This window comes from Myxocyprinus asiaticus, chromosome 24, assembly GCF_019703515.2.
Source record: "Myxocyprinus asiaticus isolate MX2 ecotype Aquarium Trade chromosome 24, UBuf_Myxa_2, whole genome shotgun sequence".
Taxonomy (NCBI): domain Eukaryota; kingdom Metazoa; phylum Chordata; class Actinopteri; order Cypriniformes; family Catostomidae; genus Myxocyprinus; species Myxocyprinus asiaticus.
In genome coordinates, this window is record NC_059367.1 from 43,142,760 (window position 1) to 43,167,185 (window position 24,426).

A 24,426-nucleotide genomic window follows, 5' to 3' on the forward strand; every position below is an offset into this window, starting at 1 on the left:
GACCTCAAACCCGTAGGTAGAAGGACCGCGGCGGGGAGCCGCTGGGGTGGCTTTCCCTCTGAGGAAGGAAAGCCGCTACCGCAACGTTGCCATGGTCGTGCTCTAGCAGTGAGAAAATGACCCATCCACGAATATCGTCTCCATGTGGGTAGCGCCCAAGCACGTAAGACAGCGATAGTGGCCATCGGAAGCGGAGATGTAATGACCGCAACCAGGAATTATACACAAACAGAAAGAAATCTTTAAAAAGACCCTCTCTGTGAGTGCCACTCTTTTAGAAGGAAAATATACTCTTTCAGAGGAAGAATATACTCTTTTAGTCTGCTGAAGCGCCCAGGGGCATTCTGTGCACTCTACCGGTGCAAGAGGGGCCGCTGTAATGTGCCATAAATCCAACAGCTTTGCAGAGGTGAATTCATCTCGCTGAAACACAACCGCTTGGCTCCGAAGAGAAAATCTGAATGAGCAAGCCAACTCCTTTTATACCCGTATGTCTGGGGGAGTGGCATGCAAATTCCAAAGATCAGGGGTGTTTGGGGCTCCCAAGGGTGACCCCTAGTGTCACAACATCGACACAACGTAGAGTGAGTGACAGATAGGGAACATTAGGGCTTAAAAGACCTTTTTGTTTTGTTGATGTTTTTCCCCTTTTTCTCCCAATTTGGAATGCCCAATTTCCAATGTGCTTTTTTAAGTCCTCGTGGTCGTGTAGTGATTCGCCTCAGTCTGGGTGGTGGAGGACGAATCCCAGTTTCCTCCACGTCTGAGACCATCAACTCACGCATCTTATCATGTTATCACTGCCACGGAGACATAGCACGTGTGGAGGCTTCACGCCATCCACCGCGGCAACCACACTCAACTCACCATGTGCCCCACTGAGAACGAACCACATTATAGCGACCACGAGGAGGTTACACCATGTGACTCTACCCTCCCTAGCAACCAGGCCAATTTGGTTGCTTAGGAGACCAGGCTGGAGTCACTCAGCATGCCCTGGGATTCGAATTAGCGAGCTAGTGAACTCCAGGGGTGGTAGCCAGCGTATGTTACCACTGAGCTACTACTCTTCTCCCTCTACACCAATGACTGCATCGCCAAGGACCCCTCTATCAAGCTCCTGATGTTTGCAGACGACACTACTGTCATCGGCCTCATCTGAGATGACGATGAGTCTGCATACAGAAGGGAGGTTGAACAGCTGGCTGTCTGGTGCAGTCAAAACAACCTTGAGCTGAACACGCTCAAAACGGTGGAGATCATTGTGGACTTCAAGAGGAACACCCCAACACTGACCCCCCACATCATTCTAAACAGCACTGTGGCAGCAGTGGAGTCATTCAGGTTCCTGGGCACTACCATCTCACAGGACCTGAAGTGGGAGACCCACATTGATTCCATTGTGAAAAATGGCCCAGCAGAGGTTGTACTTCCTTCGCCAGCTGAGGAAGTTCAACCTGCCACAGGCACTGCTGATACAGTTCTACTCAGCAGTCATTGAGTCTGTCCTCTGCACTTCAGTAACTGTCTGGTTTGGTTCAGCTACGAAATCAGACATCAGAAGACTATAAAGGACAGTTTGGACTGCTGAGAGGATTATTGGTTGCCCCCTGCCCCCTTCAAGAACTATACACTTCCAGATTGAGGAAAAAGGCTGGAAAAATCACTCTGGACCCCACTCGCCCTGCCCATTACCTTTTTGAACTGTTGCCTTCTGGCTGACGCTTCAGAGCTCTGAGCACCAGAACCGTCAGGCACAGGAACAGTTTTTTCCCCCAGGCTATCCATCTCATGAACAGTTAAAACTGCCCCATTGAGCAATATCTATGTGCAGTACACAGTTTAGTCTTTTTTATATTTATCCAACACATCCAACCTCTTCTGCCATTTCATTCCTCTGAAAACAAAAAACAAAAAAACATTTGCACTGTACATAACAGGTTTGTATTTGCACTGTACATAATAGATAACAGATTTGTATTAGATTGCTCTACGTATGTGTATGTGTGTATGTATGTATGTGTGTGTCTGTGTGTGTATGTACGTATGTGTATAATTATTTTGTATTATTATCTATGTCTTGCTGCTGTTTTTGTATTGTTTTTGTATGGTTGTACACTGGAAGCTCCTGTCACCAAGACAAATTCCTTGTATGTGTAAGCATACTTGGCAATAAAGCTGATTCTGATTCTGATTCTGATCATGTGGCACTGAGAAAACTGAATCATTTAAGTGAATCGTTTTTTTTTTTTTTTTTTTTTTTTTTTTGGATAGTTCATGTAAATGAACTGGTTTAAATGAACTATTCTCTTATATTTAGCATTGAGAACTCTGATTCATTTAAATGATTCAATTCTTTTGGACGGTTCATGTGAATGAATGAATTAACGTAAATTATTTACTGATTCACTTGAACCCCACACAGCCTTAAATAGACTTTTCTTCTTCTTTTTAAATGAATTATAAACTGTAGTACTGTTTATCACTATATTTTGATTCAGTTATAAAAAATAGGGTGTTTTCTAGTTTATTAGCTTTTATTTGATATACATTTATGTTTAATTTAATATTGTCACCCTATTTGTTTAAACCCTTACAAAAAGTAACCATGATTTTACTATAGTAATATTGTAGTAGACTGTAGTAACCATGGTTAATTTTGTGGTTACCATGGTCTTGCTGCAAATACCATAGTTCAACTATAGTTACTGTAGTAAAACCATGGTTAATTTCCATAAGGGAATGTCACCCTTAATAATTACTAGGGTAATCTGTAATTCAGAACTGATTTCAGAATTAAATGAGATCATATGATTGTTAAATATCTAAAAAACATTTTTGTCTTTAAATACCTTTTGCTAGTAGCTTGTAGTGTAGCTAACTACTTGACTGTATTTTATCTACTTTAAGTTATGAGTAGCATGAGAAGACACAGTTTCAACATAGCTTCCCCAACACTGCTTGTGTAGTTTGTGTGGTGGTAAGACACTTAAAAAGTTGCTTTAAAGTCATTGAAAAAATGGCTCAGAAAGTGAAGTTAAAAGTATAATTTGCTTGCAGATGCCATCTTCCATTTGGGAGATTTTTGCAGAGTGTGTGTGTTGCTTTGATCTTTAAACAGTTTAGCAAGTGTAGATTTTTTTTCCTTAAAATAAAATAAAATAAAATAAATACCAATGCTATTGTAACCACCATTTAAAACATGTGTGTGTGTGTGTGTGCGTGTCAGGAGCTGTAATCCTCGCATTGGGGACATCCTGCAGAAATTAGCCCCGTTTCTGAAGATGTACGGCGAGTATGTGAAGAACTTTGATCGGGCTATGGAGCTGGTGAGCACATGGACGCAGCGCTCCACTCACTTCAAAAGTGTCGTACAAAACATCCAGGTCAGAGCCTGTGTACTACACACTACAGATGATTTCACTTCCTGTATATTAGACTGTGACTTTGGGTCTGTTCCAAAACTTAATGAGCTTCATTACTGTCTCATGCCTACATAATCAGCTGTCTTCTATGGAAACATTCAGGTAGCAACTGTGTGTGTCTTTCAAATAGCGCTCCTCACGAGAGACTCATCTCATAACTTGAAATGCGCTGATGCCCAAAATTCTGGACTCACTGAGCCGAAAATGATTATTTTAAATTAATCTTTGTTGGAATATTTAAATTCTAAATGTTATTATTAGGGATGCACCAAAAATGTTTAAAAAAATATATAAAATAGAGGAGACAAAAAAATATTAAATAAAACCTTTATTGTTAACTACTCTACTGGATAACACAGCAGCAAAATGAACAGTAATTCCAGTGAAAATGAAGCCAGTTCATTTTATTTTTCACATTGTAGTTGGACCTGGAATGTGGAATGAATTCTTTAGTGGATCTCATTTGTACTCAGTCAATTTATATTATTGTAATTTGTTATACACTCACTGAGCACTTTATTAGGAACACCTGTACACCTACTTATTAATGCGATTATCTAATCAGCCAATCGTATGGCAGCAGTGCAATGTATAAAATCATGCAGATACAGGTCAGGAGCTTCAGCCATCAGAATGGGGAAAAAATGTGATCTCAGTGATTTGGACTGTGGCATGATTGTTGGTACCAGACGGGCTGGTTTGAGTATTTCTGTTACTGCTGATCTCCTGGGATTTTCATGCTCAACAGTCTTCAGAATTTACTCAGAATGGTGCCAAAAACAAAAAACATCCAGTGAGCAGCAGTTCTGTGGACGGAAACGCTTTGTTGATGAGAGAGGTCAACAGAGAATGGCCAGAATAGTTCGAACTGACAAAGTCTACGGTAGCTCAGATAACTGCTCTGTACAATTGTAGTGAAAAGAATAGCATCTCAGAATGCACAACATGTCAAACCTTGAGGAGGATGGGCTACAACAGCAGAAGAACACGTCAGGCATTTTATTAGGACCATAGTCCTAGCCTAAATAAAATGCTCAGTGAGTAAAAATATAATAATAATAATAATAATAATATAGTTACATTATACATTAAAACAATTTCAGTCGTAATATCTTAACTTTAAACCCCTCTGGCTTTTATTTTGGCGGAACACTCCAGTATGAACTTAGAGTTTCTGTCTGTAGGTGAGTTCACAGTAGTTTTATTATGCTTCTCATCAGGTGAAATGCTCATTCTCAATGTATGTTTAAAGCAAACTGAACTGTCAAGCATCTTCATCTGAGATCATGTGGAGCACTCAAATATTGTGTGCCACAGCGCTAAAAACAGCAGCGCAACACAAGCCATGTGCGTGCTGTGTGTGTGTGTGTGTCAACAACAGTGCAGCGCTCATTTACTGAAGTGCATACACACTGTCTATTTATTAATTAAATGCATCTTTTGTGATTCACAAAACTATTGAATGGCTTTAAGAGACTTTGAATATAATGCGTGAGCCATATGGACTAATTTAATGGTGCTTTTATGCTTCTTTAATGTTAAACTGGAGCTTGACTGTAACGGCTATGACTCACAATAACACACATTATCTGAGCACTGGAAAATGCTCATTAATGCGCTAATGACCAAAAGAGCGATCACTTCACTTCTGGGGATGTGAACTTTAAATTACAATACAAACAAGAATTTTCTACCTGTGAACAGTTTCTGTTCAAATTTTCAGCCAATATTTTCAACCTTTTTATGCCACTTTCAGCAGCCAAAATTTTGGTGCATCCCTATTCGCAACTGATTACAATACAGGTGACCTGAGAGGAATGATGCAGTACTCTAATGACCATAAATATACATAGCATATGCACATTTTGGGTGAAAGAGTGGATTATAGAGTGGATTATACTGTAAGTATATTCTTGAATACATCTTAAATGTATTTTTCCACCAAGCGAATCATGGTGCATTCTGGGATCGCCTACCCGGAGAAGGATGCATACGATGCTACGTTAGAATTTGTCCGAAATAAGATATTTTTTGAGGCAGCATAATTAAAGTACCTACCTAATGGAACAGCCTTCACTTTGGAAGCGTGCTTATGATGTCTTAAAATATCACCTCCGTAGACAGCTCACTAGGTTTTCGAACAGACCCTCTGTCTCAAAACTGCTCTCTGAAAACCTGTGCGTGTGTGTGTGTGTGTGTGTGTTTGTGTGTGTGTACAGAAGCAGGATGTGTGTGGTAACTTGACGTTGCAGCATCATATGTTGGAGCCAGTGCAGCGTATTCCCCGTTATGAGCTCCTTCTGAAAGATTACTTGAAGAAACTGCCGGACAGTGCTCCAGACCGAAAAGACGCTCAGAGTGAGTTCAAAACATGTTAAAAACACATAAGTGGTGTGTGTGTGTTTATGTGTGTTGTTACTCTGTTACTTCCCCCTCTCATACTATAAAACTACAACCACACAGTCAATAGAAATGCTCTAATTTATTTGCATTTAGCGAAGTTTATTGTGATGCTGAAATGTTACCTCAGAGGCTTTCATTGTAAATGCACTACTGCATGCATATGTGTTTCCTTTTTTACAAACTGACCTGTTAAGTCTAACTAACCTGGAATACTCTGTTTACATCAATTAAGGTGTGTTAGGCATGACACGAATAGGACTCAAACCCCTAAATGAATAATATGAATTAATTAGGGCTGCCAATCAATTAAAATTTTTAATAAAATGAATGACATAACATGCCAAATCCAATTAATTGCATATACACTATATTGCCAAAAGTATTCGCTCACCCATCCAAATAATTTAATGCAGGTGTTCCAATCACTTCCATGGCCACAGGTGTATAAAATGAAGCACCTAGGCATGCAGACTGCTTCTACAAACATTTGTGAAAGAATGGGCCGCTCTCAGGAGCTCAGTGAATTCCAGCGTGGTACTGTGATAGGATGCCACCTGTGCAACAAGTCCAGTCGTGAAATTTCCTCGCTACTAAATATTCCACAGTCAACTGTCAGTGGTATTATAACAAAGTGGAAGCGATTGGGAATGACAGCAACTCAGCCACGAAGTGGTAGGCCACGTAAAATGACAGAGCGGGGCCAGCGGATGCTGAGGCGCATAGTGCGCAGAGGTCGCCAACTTTCTGCAGAGTCAATCGCTACAGACCTCCAAAGTTCATGTGGCCTTCAGATTAGCTCAAGAATAGTGCGTAGAGAGCTTCATGGAATGGGTTTCCATGGCCGAGCAGCTGCATCCAAGCCATACATCACCAAGTGCAATGCAAAGCGTCGGATGCAGTGGTGTAAAGCACGCTGCCACTGGACTCTAGAGCAGTGGAGACGCGTTCTCTGGAGTGACGAATCACGCTTCTCTATCTAGCAATCTGATGGACGAGTCTGGGTTTGGCAGTTGCCAGGAGAACGGTACCTGTCTGACTGCATTGTGCCAACTGTGAAGTTTGGTGGAGGGGGAATTATGGTGTGGGGTTGTTTTTCAGGAGCTGGGCTTGGCCCCTTAGTTCCAGTGAAATGAACTCTGAATGCTTCAGCATACCAAGAGATTTTGGACAATTCCATGCTCCCAACTTTGTGGGAACAGTTTGGGGATGGCCCCTTCCTGTTCCAACATGACTGCACAAAGCAAGGTCCATAAAGACATGGATGAGCGAGTTTGGTGTGGAAGAACTTGACTGGCCTGCACAGAGTCCTGACCTCAACCCGATAGAGCACCTTTGGGATGAATTAGAGCGAAGACTGCGAGCCAGGCCTTCTCGTCCAACATCAGTGTCTGACCTCACAAATGCGCTTCTGGAAGAATGGTCAAAAATTCCCATAAACACACTCCTAAACCTTGTGGAAAGCCTTCCCAGAAGAGTTGAAGCTGTTATAGCTGCAAAGGGTGGGCCGATGTCATATTAAACCCTATGGATTAAGAATGGGATGTCACTTAAGTTCATATGCGTCTAAAGGCAGATGAGCGAATACTTTTGGCAATATAGTGTATCAATATCTGCTTAGAAAAAGAATTGAATATAGACATAATTAAAATAATTCTAAATATACTATATTTTGTCCAGCTGTCAAGAAAGTGTCATGTTTGAGCAACTCTCATTCTGTGTTTGCGCTGCTTGTGAGGTTTGTTGAGGCAGGCCAACTGCCCCCTGCTGACACACCTCGTAAAAACATGAACTCTGTATTTCAAGCTTGAATTGCTCTGGTGGTAGGAAAACATGCACTTTTTTATGTAGTTTAAATCAAAAGTCTGGTGGCATGATTAATTGCGTAAATTTTTTTAACATGTTAGTTTTTATTTAATCTGACTAAATTAACGTGTTAAATCGACAGCACTCTAATTAACTGGATAATTGACCAATATCCCAGGAAACTGATTTCTTACATGGCTGTGCTAGTTATGTGTCCCTCATATCACCTCATAATTTTAACTCAACATCAATATTTCAATATTTACAGTATGTCCATGTCCATTTAATTGGCAAGTAGCCATGTAATAAGCAGAATAATGTTTAGTCAAGTGGTTATTATCGCAATATAAACCCCTTCGTGGGTCACATGTAAGGTGATGAGCATGTATAATTGCTATTTTACTTCGACTTTAACCCTTCTGTGGTCTAGCAGAACTTTTGGACTCATTTAGAACCATTTTGAAAAACAGGTCAAAATGACCCACAAGACCAAGAAAGGGTTAAATGTGGCTCTTCTAATCAGAATTTGATGTTTGAACTCTTCCTGTGTCTTTCAGATGCTCTTGAGTTGATCTCCACCGCTGCAAACCACTCCAACGCTGCCATCAGAAAAATGGTTCGAGTGATATTCTTCTTTCTTCCTTCTATGTCTCACTCTATTTCTATCTATTTGTATTTCTATCTGACAGACAAGACATAATATTTCCATTTCCAGTCTGTGTTTTCCCTTGGGTGAAAGTGCTCGATATCACTCTCACTTCTCTATCTGTGTGTTTCATGTGGCCAGTCACAGTTCTTCTTCTCATTTCATGAGTTTGTGAGAGATAAGGCAAATAATGACATATGCGTCTCTCTCTCTCTCTCTCTCTCTCTCTGTGTGTGTGTGTGTGTGTGTTTGTGCAGGAGAAGATGCACAAGCTGTTGGAGGTGTATGAGAGGTTAGGTGGCGAGGAGGACATTGTTAATCCAGCTAATGAACTCATTAAGGAAGGACACATCAAGAAGATGTCTGCTAAGAACGGCACTGCTCAGGACAGATACCTCTATGTGGTGCGAACATCATTTAGACATTTAAGACTTTTTATCAATCAGGAGTTTAAGGGATCAGTTAAAGGGATAGTTCACCTAAAAATGAAAATTAACACCCTCATGCCATCTCATATGACTTACTTTCTTCTGTGGAACACAAAGATATTTTGAAGGGTATGTGAGGTGTTCTTGTCCATACAATGCAAGTGAATGGGGTCCAAGTGAATAAAGTAAGCATAAAGTTAATCCATACAAATCCTTCTGAAGTCATATGATTGCTTTGGGTGAGAAACAGGTCAAAATATTAGTCCTTTTCCCCTTTACATCTTGACAACTGGCTCAACTGGAACACAGTGCAGGCTTTAAGATGGTGATACTTTGACACTGCACACGGTTGCCAGGTCCTTAATATGGTACGATTATACATCAATAAGACATTGCATTTTCATTTTCTAGTGTTTACCATTAACCCATTGGGCAACCACGGTACATTTTAAAAGTATCCCAAAAAAACTCAATCCATGACTCTATCATTTTAACTCTTATCTGAATTTCCCAAATAGCCCAACTGGGTGTAATCACTGTGAACCTGGCAACACTGTGTCTGGTTTGTGTACAGCACTCTGCACATGCATCAAGTGCAAGGAATGTGCCAAGGAGACTGCAGATGTCGAGATCTATAGTAAAAAAAAAAAGGAGTTACATTTTGTTCTGTTTCTCACCCGAAACCGATCATATTGCTTCAGAAAATATGGACTAAACCACTGGAGTCATATGGATTACCCTTGTGCTGCCTTTATGTCCTTTTTGAAGCTTGAAAGTTTTGGACCCCATTGACTTATATTGTATGGATTTATTCACATGTTTGGACAAAAGCACCTCATACATCCTACAAAATATCTTCGTTTGTGTTCAGCAGAAGAAAGAAAGTCATACGAGAGAGCATGAAGGTGAGTAAATGATGGGAGAATTATAATTTGTTGGTAAAATATTTCTTAAATATATATTTTTTTTCAAATCTAAAAAGATTTGAAACTGATTTGTTTTTGAATCATGGTTTTTGACTTCTTGAAACCAAATCTTAAAGGGATAGTACACTTAAAAGGAAACATTTTAATTTCTCACTTAGCCACCTTCATGTTGTTCCAATCTAACTTTCTTCTGTGAAACACAAATGAGAAATTTGCCAAAGTTCTACCTTTTTCCTTACAAGTAAAGTAGATGGTCGCACCGTAGTGTCATGCCACGTGGCGGCTAGGACAGGGCACAGGTATCAATCATGGGGCACATCGATGCAGTTCAGGTTGCAGACAGTACACACAAAAGATAGCAAGGTTTTTACCTTCTTTAAGAATGAAGAATGCTAAAGTAAATAATCTATGTCCTTTGATAATGATTTGGATTGAATTTAATGGAAAATATGTGAGTTGCGCTCCGTGGTGTGGCAGAAATTTGAGCAGCCTCCTGAGTTGTAACTGGGTGCCGCTGACAGTTGCCGAGTGGCGGTGGCGGTGTGCGTACCTTCATTGAAAACAGTTGTTTTGAATTTTAGAACGCACCATCTGGTGTGCGACCCCCTTTATATTGCCAAGCTCCAAAAACGACAAAAAAGCAGTGTCAAAATAGTGAATATGACTTGTGCAGGTCTTCTGAAGCAATACAATAGCTTTGTGTGAGAAACACCCTGAAATTTAAATATGCACTGAGTGTTTTTTTTTTATGTGTGTGTGTGTTGTTGTTGTTGGATAGTATTTTTGTGAAATGCCTGTATTTGATAATGCATGTGCAGAATGAAGATGCTATTAATGTATTTGTGTGTGTGTGTGTGTGTGTGTGTGTGTGTTTGACAGTTCAATAATATGGTGCTGTATTGTGTGCCCAAGCTGAGGCTGATGGGACAGAAGTTTAGTGTCAGAGAGCGAATCGACATCGCAGGAATGGAGGTATGACTTCAGCCGTATGTGTGCATGTTTATGTGTGCATGTTTATGTGTGTCATAATGTGTTTATTTTCTCTCAATGGTTGAAGGTTCAGGAGAACGTCAAGCAGAACATCCTTCACACTTTCACCATCATCGGTAAACAGCGATCTCTGGAGCTGCAGGCCAGGTGAAGAACCAGACAGTAAACGTCATATGTCCATAAAACACACTTTACATACAGTATGTTTATAGATTGCATAAGAGTTGTTGCAATGTAGACACTCTGAATGTGTTTTTCTTTTGTTTCCAGAACGGCTGAGGAGAAAGACAACTGGATTAAAGTGAGTTCTTGTGTTTGCACAAACACGCACAGTTTACAGTCTGAATATCATTGCATTACATACATAAATATCAAAGCGTCATCTGAGCTTTTCTCAGAACTTTTGCAATGACTTTAAACCACAAAATGTCACAATATGTTTTGTCACCATTTTCAACACTATATCTATTGATTTATGATTTCAAACCTAACAAACGTATTTTTGTGAAAAGTTTTGCTTGATAAGTGTGCTGGTGCTATTTTTCTTTAACCTCCTGAGACCCCCATGTGATTGATGTGTGCATTTTCCATTTCCCTTTTTGATTTGTAACTAGTAGCACCTAATAAACAAGCAAAAAAAATTCTAGAGCAAATAGTTTATGTTTCCAGGAGTGTTGATTATTCATGTTTTTGAGACATTACAGACAATAGATCAGAAATTAGCATAATTAATTCTGATTTAAAGTAATGTCCAACATCATCCAGTCACTGCCAACCATGTTAAAATAAAATGATACATTATAAATTCTGAATCTATGTACTGATTATCATTGTCACATGTCTGTCAAACATGTTGAGTGATCCAAACATCATCTGCAGCCTGAAACTGAACTTTTGATCTGATTTTAGGAGTGAATGCACTTAGATGCATAGAGAGATATAGGATGCTCCCTTGCTCCCTATTTAGTGAATGACTTAACCTCCAGTGTTCTGTCTGACTGCACTGGTCTCAGAACAGTTTGAAATGCACCTTAACTCTATATAAAGCCTCTGAAAGCAACATTTTCCAGCTTTTGGATGAACTCATTTATTCTCAGTGTGATAATGCACAGTAAATATAGGAATGCATTTACTAATGTTAATGAATAGAATCATATTGTACAGTGATAACAAAATAAAATATTATAAAATGTATTTTAAAATGAAGCTAAATGATCCACAGATGTGTTAATGTTGAAACATGTTTTTTCTACTTTTGAGGAAATGCGGTGTGAGATCCACATATGTGGACATCATGTTTATCAGCGTGCTGACTCGTGAAAAAATTTATTTTCTTTTTTAAATGTGGCATATCAAACAAAACTTTAGTCTCTCCTCTTTACAACCAAACAGGTTTTGGTGAAAAACCGTAAAGATATTTCTTACCACAGGCACTTTTGTTGACGCTGCTTCTGTAGGAGCGCTTCACAGAAATCAACGGTGTGCTGTTGTGTCACGTGACTCTTAAATGACAGTCTAGAGTCTTGTGAACAGTATTCAGTCGGTTTGTATTCATTTAAATTATGCATTGCGTATAGCGAAGTCAAAATAGCAAGTCCTCGCATGAGGCCGTGTGGTCGCACGAGGTTAAAATAAATGACACTTGCCTTGATATTTTGAGATGGAATTCTTTTTAGTGTTACTGTATTCATGTTACATGTCAATTAAAGAGATGACAGATAGACACACAGACAAAAGACAACTTTCAAACAGTATGAATCCAAAACTCAACACACTGTTTGCTGGTGTCAGTCTTTATTTCCGACCTTTTCAGTTCAGATACAATGTCAGTCATCAGTGTTTGGCATAGTTATAGCTTTAACTGTAGTTAAATGTCTTCATTACTGGTAGTTCACCTCTGTCTCTCTCTCTCTCTCTCTCTCGTGTGTTTGTAGGTGATTTTGGCCACGATTGAGAAGCACAAGCAGAACAGTGAGACGTTTAAAGCATTCAACAGCTCCTTCAGCCGTGATGAAGAGCACACACCTGACCCACCAGTAATACATCAGTCATTGCTCACTCCATTCACTTCAACTGTTACAGACTAGCAATCAATAGTGCGAGAATAAGAAATTGTTTGTGAAAGAAATTATATTTTACATGAAAATGAAGCCTATTTGGGATGATAAAGATGCATTTTGACAATATTTTCATGACAATTAAGAACAATCTCATAACTGTAATGCATATGGCTGATTTAAATGCTATATTTGTTTGTAATTCTCATTATTCTCAATGATGATTTTCATTAGGTTCTCATTACTGTAATTTATCTGCATTACAATAATTTGGCACAATGCAAAAATCTAAATGTCTTAAAAAAGGCTTCATACAAATGTAATTTCTTTTTTCATCCTTTTGATCTCTTGTAGTTCTTTTAGGGCTGAAAATGTATTAAAAGTTTTAATCAAATTAATTAGATTATGTCTCAATTAATCGTATTTATAGCAATTAATCGCATATCAATATTTACAGAGAAAGGCCCCAAATAAGGATAATCTAGTATATAGTAATTAAAATACAATACAATACAAATTGGCTTTAAAAGTCAAAATATAGTTTATTTTATTTCTATATCTTTGAACTATTATTGACCTACTTCTGTCTGCATTATTTTTAATTGTTGGTCTATGTACTCATGTGTCAGACGGACACTTTTGGAGTGTCTCACTTTGGTTGCATCACGTCTCACTAATATTCATTGTCTTTAGTCATAAACGCTGTGTTTTTGGGACACTGTGTCAAGTTACACGTAGTTAAATCTAGTCTAGTTAAACTATAGTTTGCATATACAGCTGGAGTCGCGCTGACTGCCCCCTACTGACACAGATTCACAAAAACATCAAGCTTGAATTGCTTTGATTGTAGAAACATTCCTTATTACAGAATTTATGTATGGGTTTGGGATATTAATTGCGTAATTTTTTTAATGCATTATTTTTCATATGATTCATTGCACTGAATTAACCTGTTAAATCAAGAGCTCTATTTTCTTTATGACTGTCATCCTGTGAATTCACTTGACTAAAACTGAATGTCAAAGACTGATGACTTTGTTGTATAAAACAGATTATGATGTCAAACACTCATGTCATTTCATCTTTTGAACACAGAGCCCAGTGATTAACACAAACACATGTGAGACAGACGGAGCCCAGCATGAGCGGGTGAGACACACACACACACACACACACACACACACACACACACACACACACACAGAAGATCTTCATGTGGATAGATGACACTGTGTTAACCTGTGTGTGTGTGTGTGTGTGTGTGTGTGTGTGTGTGTGTGTGTGTGTGTGTGTGTGTGTGTGTGTAGAAGAGTTCAAAGAAGAGAGAGAAGGAGAGAGAAACATGTAAAGGCTGCAGCGAGACCTTCCATTTCACCAAACGCAAACACCACTGCAAGAACTGCGGTGCGGTACGTGTGTCTGTGTATCAGTGTGCTTGTATTGTATATACAGTATACTGACAGATAATTTCAGCTTTATGTTGTACTTGTACTTATTTGAACTTAAAGTTAATTGCTATTGTTGTGCTGATTTGGATGCTCAAAAAACAAGCTTTGATACTTTTCGAGGGATTAAATCTACGATTGGCCTACTTATAGTTGACTGCATATTGAGTTGGAAAACATCAAACAAATGACACACCTTTCAGTGCTGAAGACTACCATATTTAATATCAACATGAAATCAAAATTGACCCTATTGACTTTATTAAAGCAAAAGTTCACCCAAAGATGAAAACTCACCCTCATGTCGTTCCACATCACTGTCTATCTTCTGCAGAACACAAAGGAAAGTCACTGAATGACTCATTGGCTGAATTCAATTCCATAACAGAACATAGAGATTCACTTTGACACTTATTAAAGCACCCATCAACACATTTTTATACAAATTTGGGGATATTACATAAAAAAATGCTAGATGGAAACACCAAGATATAATGAATACTGTAAAATCTCCAAAATGTGCAAAAACAAATTGTACGCTCGCTTGAGGTGAATAAATTAGGATTGAAACACATTTACTGAATATATTCTTATAGAATTTATACAGTTATATAGATGCACATTAAAAAAGTCATGTGACTTTGCCTCAACAAGAGATGTGAATACATAATTAGCTCAGAGAATATCATTAATATCATGTCAGATGTTGCTGTGGTTATTGTGAAATAAAAATGATTGTGTATTATTACCTCCCAAAACTGTGTGACACACTTTCACTCCAGTAATAAGACATCTGTCGCTGAATGCTAGCAAACATCATGTTCATCAGAACGTTTTGTCTGCATGCTCTAAACCGCAAGTCATTTATTACATGCAATTAAAGAGACAGTGCCTACAACTTCCATTTTTATTTCTTTTTTGCACCAATTTCAGCAGAAGTGACGATTTATTTCTCTTAAACACATGGAAACTATGCTTTATTCACAAATTGTTTTTGCAATATTCTAATATTTTGCATAAATTAAATTCTTAATTTGGATGGAATCATGACTATTTTGTATGATAAACAGACCATAATTTAAGTCCTTATTTACTATCAAATCAAATCATTGTAAACAGAGCACAAATCCAATATGGCAAAACGTCGCTAGCATCAAACCTCAACGTTTGGTCATGAGACGCACAAGAACCAGTGAGGTTTAATGTTATTGATGTTTCGCCATATTGGATTTATGCTCTGTTTACATTGATTTGATTTGACTTTAGAGCGAATAACGACATAAATCACAGTCTGTTCGTCATGCAAAGTGATCGTATGGCTTCAGAAGACTTGGAATATCAGAATCAGAACCAGAATGAGCTTTATTGCCAAGTGATCTCACGTACACAAATAATTTTTTTTGGTGATAGGAGAAACAAGTGCACACAGAACATTACAGTGAGACAGAATATAAAACAAGGTAATAAATAGACACAGAATAAATAGAAATAGACTATGATGCACGTGTCGCATGCACTACTCATATGACACTTTTGGGTGCTTTATTAAGCGTAAAAGTGAGTCATTATGTACTGTCATTGTACTGAAATCAACCAACGAGACTTTTATTAAATTATTTCCTTTTGTGTTCTGCAGAAGATAGAAAATCGGTATCACTTTCTATGAAGCCCATATTTAGAATGGATTGTAAAGTCATTATAATGCATTAGTAATGTCTAATAAAACACCTTATAATATGTTATAAGTTCTCATAAATGTAACCACAATTATAATGCATTATTATTATTAAGTTTTATCTTAGATTATAATGCATTATAACACAAGCAACGTGCACTTTTATCTGCAGTAGTTATAATGTATTAAATATATTTGTAATATATATTATAGGTATGCTTTAAGTAAAGTGACAAAAGCAGTGTCTTCTTATAAACATCCATAAGATATTTTTAAGTGGTTATATGACATTACGAGTCATGCTGTAAGTTATGTGCATTACACATGCACAACATACAAAATAACACACATTCAGTGTAAATTTTGAGATATTACGAAAAACACTTGTAAAGCTACAAGGTTAAAATATATAAGAAACTCTCAAGAAAAAAATATGTATGTTGATCACACATGTAAACACACCCAAAAATAAAACAATCATCAAACTGATTCTATACTGGACTCTATTCAATAAACTTTAATATTCGTGTATCTTATTTGGAGACTTATTTTATAAATAACTTCCATTATATAAGTTTGACTTGTAATGTATTGTATGTTACAAGTTTATGTTATGGCTGTTCATAAGAAAATATTACTTTTGTAACTTTACTTAAGTAAAATCACTTCATAAAGTATTTTGACCATTTACACTATACAGCACTTATGCCATTAACTTTATTAACTTCTGCTGTGTTAAAATGAGATTATGAGAAGTTATAACTTATTATGTGGTGCATTATGACACCTTACTAATGCATTATAAATACAGGCTTCATAGAGTGTTAACAGAAAATAATTTGGGTTTGGAACAACATGAGGGTAAGTTATTGATGACGGAATTTTAATTTTGGATGAACTATCCATTTAACCCTTTATGCTCTGAAAGATTTCCTGTTTCAGTAGGCATACCCAAAATTAAAAGCTTATAACTAAAATAACGCCTGCGTGCATTGTAAAGTAGAGCTTCTAAACTTTCAAACGATACCTATTTTGTGTTAGTCAGCACTGTAGGTAATTATATTTCTTTCTTGCGGGCCTGCGGGCGGGCCCATCTGAGCTTAAAGGGTTAGTAGATGTTCCTAGTGTTATTGTGCATGATGCAGTGACAATTACTGCCTGTTATTTCAAATCAAAATATAATTTTTTTGTCTAAATGTAATAAGTTTGCCTCTAAAAGGACTTTCCTTTTGGCCTGGTGTCACTGAGGCTACACAGGCTATTAGTTAATGTTCACCAGTAGCCAGATAGCTATTTAGTCATTGTTTTATGCTACTGTTGTAGGTAATGCAGCCTGTGTAAAATTTTGCCAATAGTTAATGTAGTAATTTAATGCTGGTAAACATAATAAAGGTTACGGCAGTAATTACATTCCATTCTGGTATGACACGCCTACTTTTCACCATCCGATCGATTCCTGATAGAGAAAATCAAGTCCCGCCCTAGATTATTTTCTAGTTTCACTCTGAAGTATGTAGCATCACTGACAGAAAATGGTTTGTGAATACTTTTTCATGCTAAAACAAAAACAAACAAAACCACAATACACAACATAGAAAGCAATAATTTGAAGATTTTCTGACTGGGAATGGTTTGACATGTGTGCTGTTGCTTGTTGTTGTGTCTGTAGGCCATCTGTGGGAAGTGTTCAAAGTTGTTGGAGAGCAAGAACTCTCGCATGTGTAAACAGTGTTTTGAAGCCCTGCAGGCAGCTGAAGGGACATCAGGGGGCAGCAGTGAGTCCAAGAAAAAAATTGAGGTAAAACAACTTAACAGTTAATAAAGTTTGTAATGAGACACAAAGGGGTCTTTCTCAAGTGGCTGCTTACCAGCCTGAAAAGCCGAATCCTTCATTGAGCTGCATTCACAAAGCATTTTTCCCCAGTCTTATTGGAGACATTTGTGCCATAGAAAGTATACCTGTTTAAATCTATTGGATTGGTATCTGACATAAAAATGGAACTACATTAAGGTAATTCACAATGTTTTGTTCAAAAGCAAAATGTATGTTCTGTAATTGAAATCAAATGAACTGCACAGCTAATGTTTAGGGTCACAGAGCCAGTGCGCACACACTCACACACACACTGTAATTACTCACTCATATGCTTTACTTAGTAAGCGTCTGCCCTGTCGCAGTCATATGGAGTCAACTAATCCTCTCTCACACACACACACACACACCCACACAAACACAGAATAAGTCCCAGACTGCTATTTTAAGACACGTTGTTAGAAACACAAATCAACAAAAGTGATTTGATTTGATTTGAAAACAAGGGAGATATTTAGATTAATGGCTTTTTGACTCTTCACAATCCTTTTATTTATTTATGTTTGTTTATTAAAATTTTTGTCAGTCATATAGAAATAGTTTTCTATTAACAATCAGAATATTGTTATTTTGTTCTTGTGTTAGACTACTACTGATACTGTATGTCAGCCAGACATCTGCCAATAACTTTGTTTCCCTTTGTGTACTAATCTATCAACGGCTTTGTCAATGGATAATGTTTTTTTTTTGTTTGTTTTTTTTTTTGAGGTGGAATTATCTGTAAAAATTCAGATTATAAAATTACAGGCTCAAATTTTCAGATTAAGAAGGAACTTTAGAACTCCAAATCAGGGACTAAAAATGAAATGTTTTTCATTTCGGTTCGTTCTGAGCAAAAACTGTCTTTTTTCATTCCGGTTCAGAAGTTTCACAGTCTCCTTTCCAAAAGGTTACTGGTTAGAACGAAATTTAAGAACGGTTTATAACGTTCTTTTTAAAATGACAGTACTCTGCGATAAGGGGTGGGTGAAATACCAATTGCAGTGTTGCCAGGTCTCAAAGAGAAACAAGCAACCTGATCTAGAAAAACAAGCCCAAAATAAGCCACTTGCCTCAACAAAATAAGCAAAAATAAGCAGTTAATTATTTTCCTTTGTGGTGGATTAATCAGCATAGAAATCATAACCCGGCAGCATATTTAACAATAATTCAGACTTGTAAACAATTGAGAAATATACTTTTTACATCCAATAATGTTTTCATAGTATCTGGATTAGCTGTGCATGTATATGTAGTAATTATACATAGTTCACATTCACAGAATGCTTCATCCACAATGGGCATTTAGACAAAGAAATGTGTGATGCAGCAGTTTTCTGCTCATTCAGGCAACATGAAGTGGTGTAGTTTCAAAAATGTACAGTGATATACCCTTTTAGCCTTTAGTTTCATTAAAAAATTATCGGGACAAAATTAACTGGTTATAACAGCATTTGAAAATAATGTTTTCACTCCGAAACAATTGAAAATCACTTTGTTCTGGTTTTCCGGCTAAAAATGTCGTTAGTTTTCAGTCAAATTCGTCGATGTGTCTATAGAACATGACATATGTATATTTGGCCATCATGGTCTGAACATGATTTGAACCAAATTTTGGAGAAAACTTGATGAACACTAGAAGGAGTTAGAAAAAGTAGATTTTCAATTAAATTCAAAATGGCGGACTAGAAGAATGGTAAAATTGGTATCATTGTTCTCGGCATGACCCACGTAATCTAACAAGACTAGTCACATGACAATAGGTCAAAGTACTCAAAAGTTATAAGTGTTTTTATAAATGTCATTATATCTTTTGATGGCAATGTGACACTGGCACCAAACATTTTGAGTACCTTCAGAACATGGTCGTGATGACACACACCAAGATTCATAACGAAACGCTAATGCATTTGTAAAATAAAGCATTTGATGACAGAACGGCCGACACTCAATATGGCTGACCTAGAAAAATTGGGAATCATTCGTATCATTCTGTATGCCCAACAAAATCTAAATAGACCAGTCTCATATTTCATGACCAATATGGGTATGATATTTACCAAATTTTGTTTCAATACATCAAAGCGTTGCCAAGATATAGCTTCATGACCTCTTTGGCGTGCTCGCCATCAAATCCGGTGATGTGTTATACAAGGAAATTTTGGTCTATCAAACAGAATTTTATTAGTTTTGTCATGAGTGTCTCGAGATGATTCATGCCACATTTCAAGCGAATCAGACATACGGTCTTGGAGGAGTTAAAAAAATGGCATAAAAAATTTCAAAATGGCATAAAATCTAGTGGGAGGAGAAATGATGCAAGGAATCCTTTTAGGATGGTTCAAAAGTTATGCACGTGCCATTATATGTTGGTGCGCCTGTATTTGTCGTGGGCAAAACGTCATAGCACTATCGGGGATGTTGATCAATCTCTCTTGGGCCCCCTCAGCCCCTGAAAGCTGTCCCCTTTTCCCCCCTTATGGGTGGCCATATTGAATACATCAAACGTTCACAGTGTAGGCTGAAAAAAGTATGTGAACCCCTAGGCTAATGACATCAACAAAAGCTAATTAGAGTCAGGACTTGGCAAACCTGGCATCCAATTAATGAAATGTGATTGGAGGTGTGGGTTAGAGCTACTTTGACTTATAAAAAGCACTCAAACATTCTGAGTTTGCTATTCAAAAGAAGCATCTGACGTGGACCATGCCTTGCAAAAAAGAGAACTTAGAAGACCTATAATCAAGAACTGTTGCTTTGCATGAAGCTGGAAAGGGTTACAAAGTTATCTCAAAGAGCTTAGATATTCATCTGTCCACAGTTAGACAAATTATCTATAAATTGAGATGATTTAGTATATGGCTACTCTCACTAGAAGTGGCATCCAGCCAAGATGACTCAAAGGGCACACTGCAGAATGCTCAGTGAGGTAAAAAAGAAGCCTAGAGTGACGGCTAAAGACTTGAAGGAATCATTGGAACTGGTTAACATCTCTGTTCATGAGTCTACTATATGGAAAACATTAAACAGGCATGAAGAAAGCCACTGCTTTCCAAAAAAAAAAAAAAAAAAAACATTGCTGTGGGCCTAAACTTTGCCAAAGATCACCTTGACACAACAATGCTAATGCTTGGTTGAGGTTATCGCTGCCAAAGGAGGATCAACCAGTTATTAAATCCAAGGGTTCACTTATTTTTTTCTACAGCACTGTGAGTGTTTATTGGGATGTGTTCAATAAAGACATGAAAGATTATAATTGTTTGTGTGTTGTTAGTTTAAGCACATTGTATTTGTCTATACTTGTAACTTTAATTAAGATGAGATCACATTTTATGACCAATTAATGCAGAAAACCAGCTAATTCCAAAGGGTTCACATACTTTTTCTTATCTGACACCCTACTCTCTAGATATTGATAGTTTATATCAGCATTTATAAACACAAGTGTGTGTGTGTGTGTGTGTGTGTGTGTGTGTGTGTGTGTGTGTGTGTGTGTGTGTGTGAGTGTGTGTGTGTAGGCAGGTTTAAGTGGTTTACGAGGACTTTTTTTTAGGTTACAAACTGGTAATTACAAGGGTATTGTGCTATAAATGTGGTTTATGAGGACATTTCTAGTGTCCCCATAATTCAAATTGCTTAAAAAACATCCTAAACGATGTTTTATTGAAAATGTAAAAATGCAGAAAGTTTTCTGTGAGGGTTAGGTTTAGGGGAAGGGTTAGGGTTAGGGGATAGAATCTATAGTTCATACAGTATAAAAATCATTATGTCTATGGAGAGTCCTCATAATGATAGCTGTACCAACATGTGTGTGTGTGTGTGTGTGTTTCAGAAGCAGCAGTCAGTCGCACAGTTGTCTCTACGTGCAGGAAAAGGTGAAGAGTTGGAGCAAGAGCTTGGTGGCCATCACTAAAGCAAAACCTCTGGTGCTTTACCTGCAAACTAGCACACAGGTGTGTGTGTGTGTGTGCGCGCGCATGTGTGTGTGCGTGTGCGTGTGTGTGTGTGTGCGTGTGTGTGTGTGTGTGTGTGTGTGTGTGTGTGTGTGACCTGTGAGATTAGGGTCAGGTGGATTTCAATGACCCTGTCCTGACCTCAGATAAATTATCTGTAGCCAATGACATATTGGATAATGCTTGTGTCATGTGTGTCTGTCTCTGTTTTAATAACTCTTGTGTGAAGGCTCAAGGGTGTAGATTTGGCTTGATCATTGGGGGGTTGCAGCGTGAAGCATTTACATGTTTCCATTGATCATTGTATAAATATTGGGGGGGTTGTACTTGCTTGTTTTAATTATTGGGGGGTTACCTCTCCCCCATCCCCCTGGAATCTATGCCCCTGTGTGTAGGTGTCCTCACAATTTAGCTAAGTGTACAGGTCATTTACATTTTACACTATTTACATGGCCATTAAGCACATTCTTAGTACAGATAAGAAATCTCTTTTTCATTCCTATAACGCAAGTGAGACGTGAGATTCACCCATAAAAGCTCTTTTATGCTAATGATTATATGATTGTAAGGATACAGTCCTGTATTATTTTTATCTCATAGGACACTCAAGCTGTATGTCTACCTGTATGTCTCACTTCAGTGACATCATCAGAGAAAGAGGTCAAACATGAGTTCAGACTGATTTGTGACTTTTGACCGACAGGATGGAGTTCCTGTCACTATAAAGGGAGGAGCCACCAAGATATCAGTCAGCCCAAGTGAGAGCTGTAGGAGCCAATGAGATGATTTCTCTCACCTCAGGCCCCTCCCCCTTTATAAAGAACTCCTGTTACTTGAAATCACTTTATCCTTAGCACTTTTGGTCTTACTTTTTTTTATTTGCCTTCCGTCTCATTATCTATGCTCATAATTACACAAGCACATGCACACACACGCACACACACACAGTTTACACCGTTATTTTGGTGTTTTATCAATGCACTGTTCCACATGAGAGCTGGCAACTGTTTGTATTATATTGGATGAATGTTTATGGAATATTACAGTATATGATGAATGTTTTTTATTTGTTTCCTTCCAGATCTGATAGTAGTTTTAGTTAAAGCATTAACTTGCTGTTTGCTTGTGTACTCTCAGTACTGTCACACCTCCATTTTATTGTTTTTCCTGCTGATTTTTAAAGATGAAATCAGAGAATAAGCACATACACCAGTCATGCAATGAAATACACAGGTCTGAATGTTAAGCCAGTGATAATGGGTAAATGTCATAAAACATGTCAAGAACATGTCTGGATCATATTTCACCCAAAATCATAAAGAAAGAAAAAAGAAATTAGATTTTGCATAAAGAAAAAGAAGCCTGTATTAAGATGTTTTGCATTGTGACATTATTTTCAGAACAGTATGCACATTTGACCTCCCAGTTCTCATTACCGTAATGTGAAAAAAGGTGATATTATGTATTTGTACATATTATGGTAGTATTTGTTGTAGTTTTCTTAATTTATGCTGATTTGATAGTTGTAAATACAGTTATTACAATAATTGTACCGTATTAGAGTTACTGTAAAACTAATGGCGGTATTACAATAATGACAAACTAATGAAAATCTCCTTTAAGTATAATGATAATTACAAAAAAACTCAAAAGTAACCCATCCTGATGCATTAAGGACATCTTAATGGTTCTAAAATAGGCTTTGTTTACTTTGTGCAAAATATCATTTCTTATATTTTCTTTGGATTTTGGGGGGAAAAGTGACCTGGACATGTTCTCACCATGAAGCTGTCAAAAGTTTGTTTGTTATAATTTTGACCTTTTAATAAGGATGCCCTACTGTATTTTTATTTGTATTTTATTTTTTGGTGGGCAGACAGCTTTGGCAGGCCACTGATTATTACGCCATACTACTTTTGACAAGGGGAAATTAAGTGCCCCCTTTTTCTTTGTCACTTTTCTTGTGGTCTCTCTACTTTTTACAAAATATCAGACTAGTTCTTGTGCACAAGTATTGAAGTACTGTACGTCTGCACACTTGCAGTGAGATCTTGTTGGTGAATCATGCATCTGCTCGCCCTTAAATATTGTTTAAACCCTCGCAAAAGAACCAGTATTACTATTATTAAATATGTTTACAAAAGGTGTCCTATAGCTTATCAATTAATAAAAAGTATCTGGTCACTAGAGTCTTCATTTATCTACAGCACTAAAAGAGCATATTTCAAGACACTGAATGTGGCATTAGTTGTAAATGTCTTTCCACTATTATTGCTTTTATGAGCATCAGATCTCATTGTGGTTGCTTTACCAAAAGGAACTGGTTTCTTACACATGACACACAATATTCCAGCATATGTGAAATCTTCATGAAGTTCCTTAAAATACCTTCTTGTAATAGGGAGGTGCCGATTGCAGCAGCTTATTTTATCATAGATAAAGATGGATGCATTGAGTAAGTATTTCCCGTGATGTAAAAATCTTGTGATTTTCTCCATTGCATCATCTTTGGAAAAAAAAAAAAAAAAAAAATCTCTTACCCCAATAGAGTTTATGGGCACAGTATGGGTACTGTGTCAAAAGTTTACTCAATTGAAAGTCAAAGTATCTAGCCAATTCTTTTCTTAGCTTTATAAGTAGACTGACGAATTCTACACAAAGAGATTTTCTCATTAAAATAACTTTTACACACTAGTTTTGTAAAGTAACTTTCAAAGTTATATAAATTCAGATTCAGATTCAATATAAAAAAAGCATGCAATAAATGTAAGAATTCTTCAACATTAAAAAATTAAACAATATCTAAATGGATACATTAATATT

General features: G+C 37.3%; 1 protein-coding gene across 4 annotated transcripts in view; it reads left to right on the top strand.

The window, feature by feature from the left end:
- The window catches only part of LOC127414901 (FYVE, RhoGEF and PH domain-containing protein 3-like), a 66,424-nt gene extending 42,634 nt beyond the window's left edge, over positions 1 to 23,790 (top strand). For 2 of the 4 annotated variants that reach the window (XM_051653287.1, XM_051653288.1), the window contains exons 7-19: positions 3,230 to 3,386; positions 5,645 to 5,783; positions 8,189 to 8,247; positions 8,535 to 8,681; positions 10,511 to 10,603; positions 10,689 to 10,768; positions 10,892 to 10,922; positions 12,556 to 12,657; positions 13,774 to 13,827; positions 13,986 to 14,087; positions 17,468 to 17,596; positions 21,483 to 21,603; positions 22,204 to 23,790. In XM_051653287.1, the coding sequence (XP_051509247.1) occupies positions 3,230 to 3,386; positions 5,645 to 5,783; positions 8,189 to 8,247; positions 8,535 to 8,681; positions 10,511 to 10,603; positions 10,689 to 10,768; positions 10,892 to 10,922; positions 12,556 to 12,657; positions 13,774 to 13,827; positions 13,986 to 14,087; positions 17,468 to 17,596; positions 21,483 to 21,563 (1,174 nt within the window). In that variant the 3' untranslated portion in view covers positions 21,564 to 21,603; positions 22,204 to 23,790. The remainder of the gene's footprint in view (positions 1 to 3,229; positions 3,387 to 5,644; positions 5,784 to 8,188; positions 8,248 to 8,534; positions 8,682 to 10,510; positions 10,604 to 10,688; positions 10,769 to 10,891; positions 10,923 to 12,555; positions 12,658 to 13,773; positions 13,828 to 13,985; positions 14,088 to 17,467; positions 17,597 to 21,482; positions 21,604 to 22,203) is intronic. The other 2 variants (XM_051653289.1, XM_051653286.1) reach the window with 2 other exon arrangements.
- Positions 23,791 to 24,426: the final 636 nt, after the last annotated feature.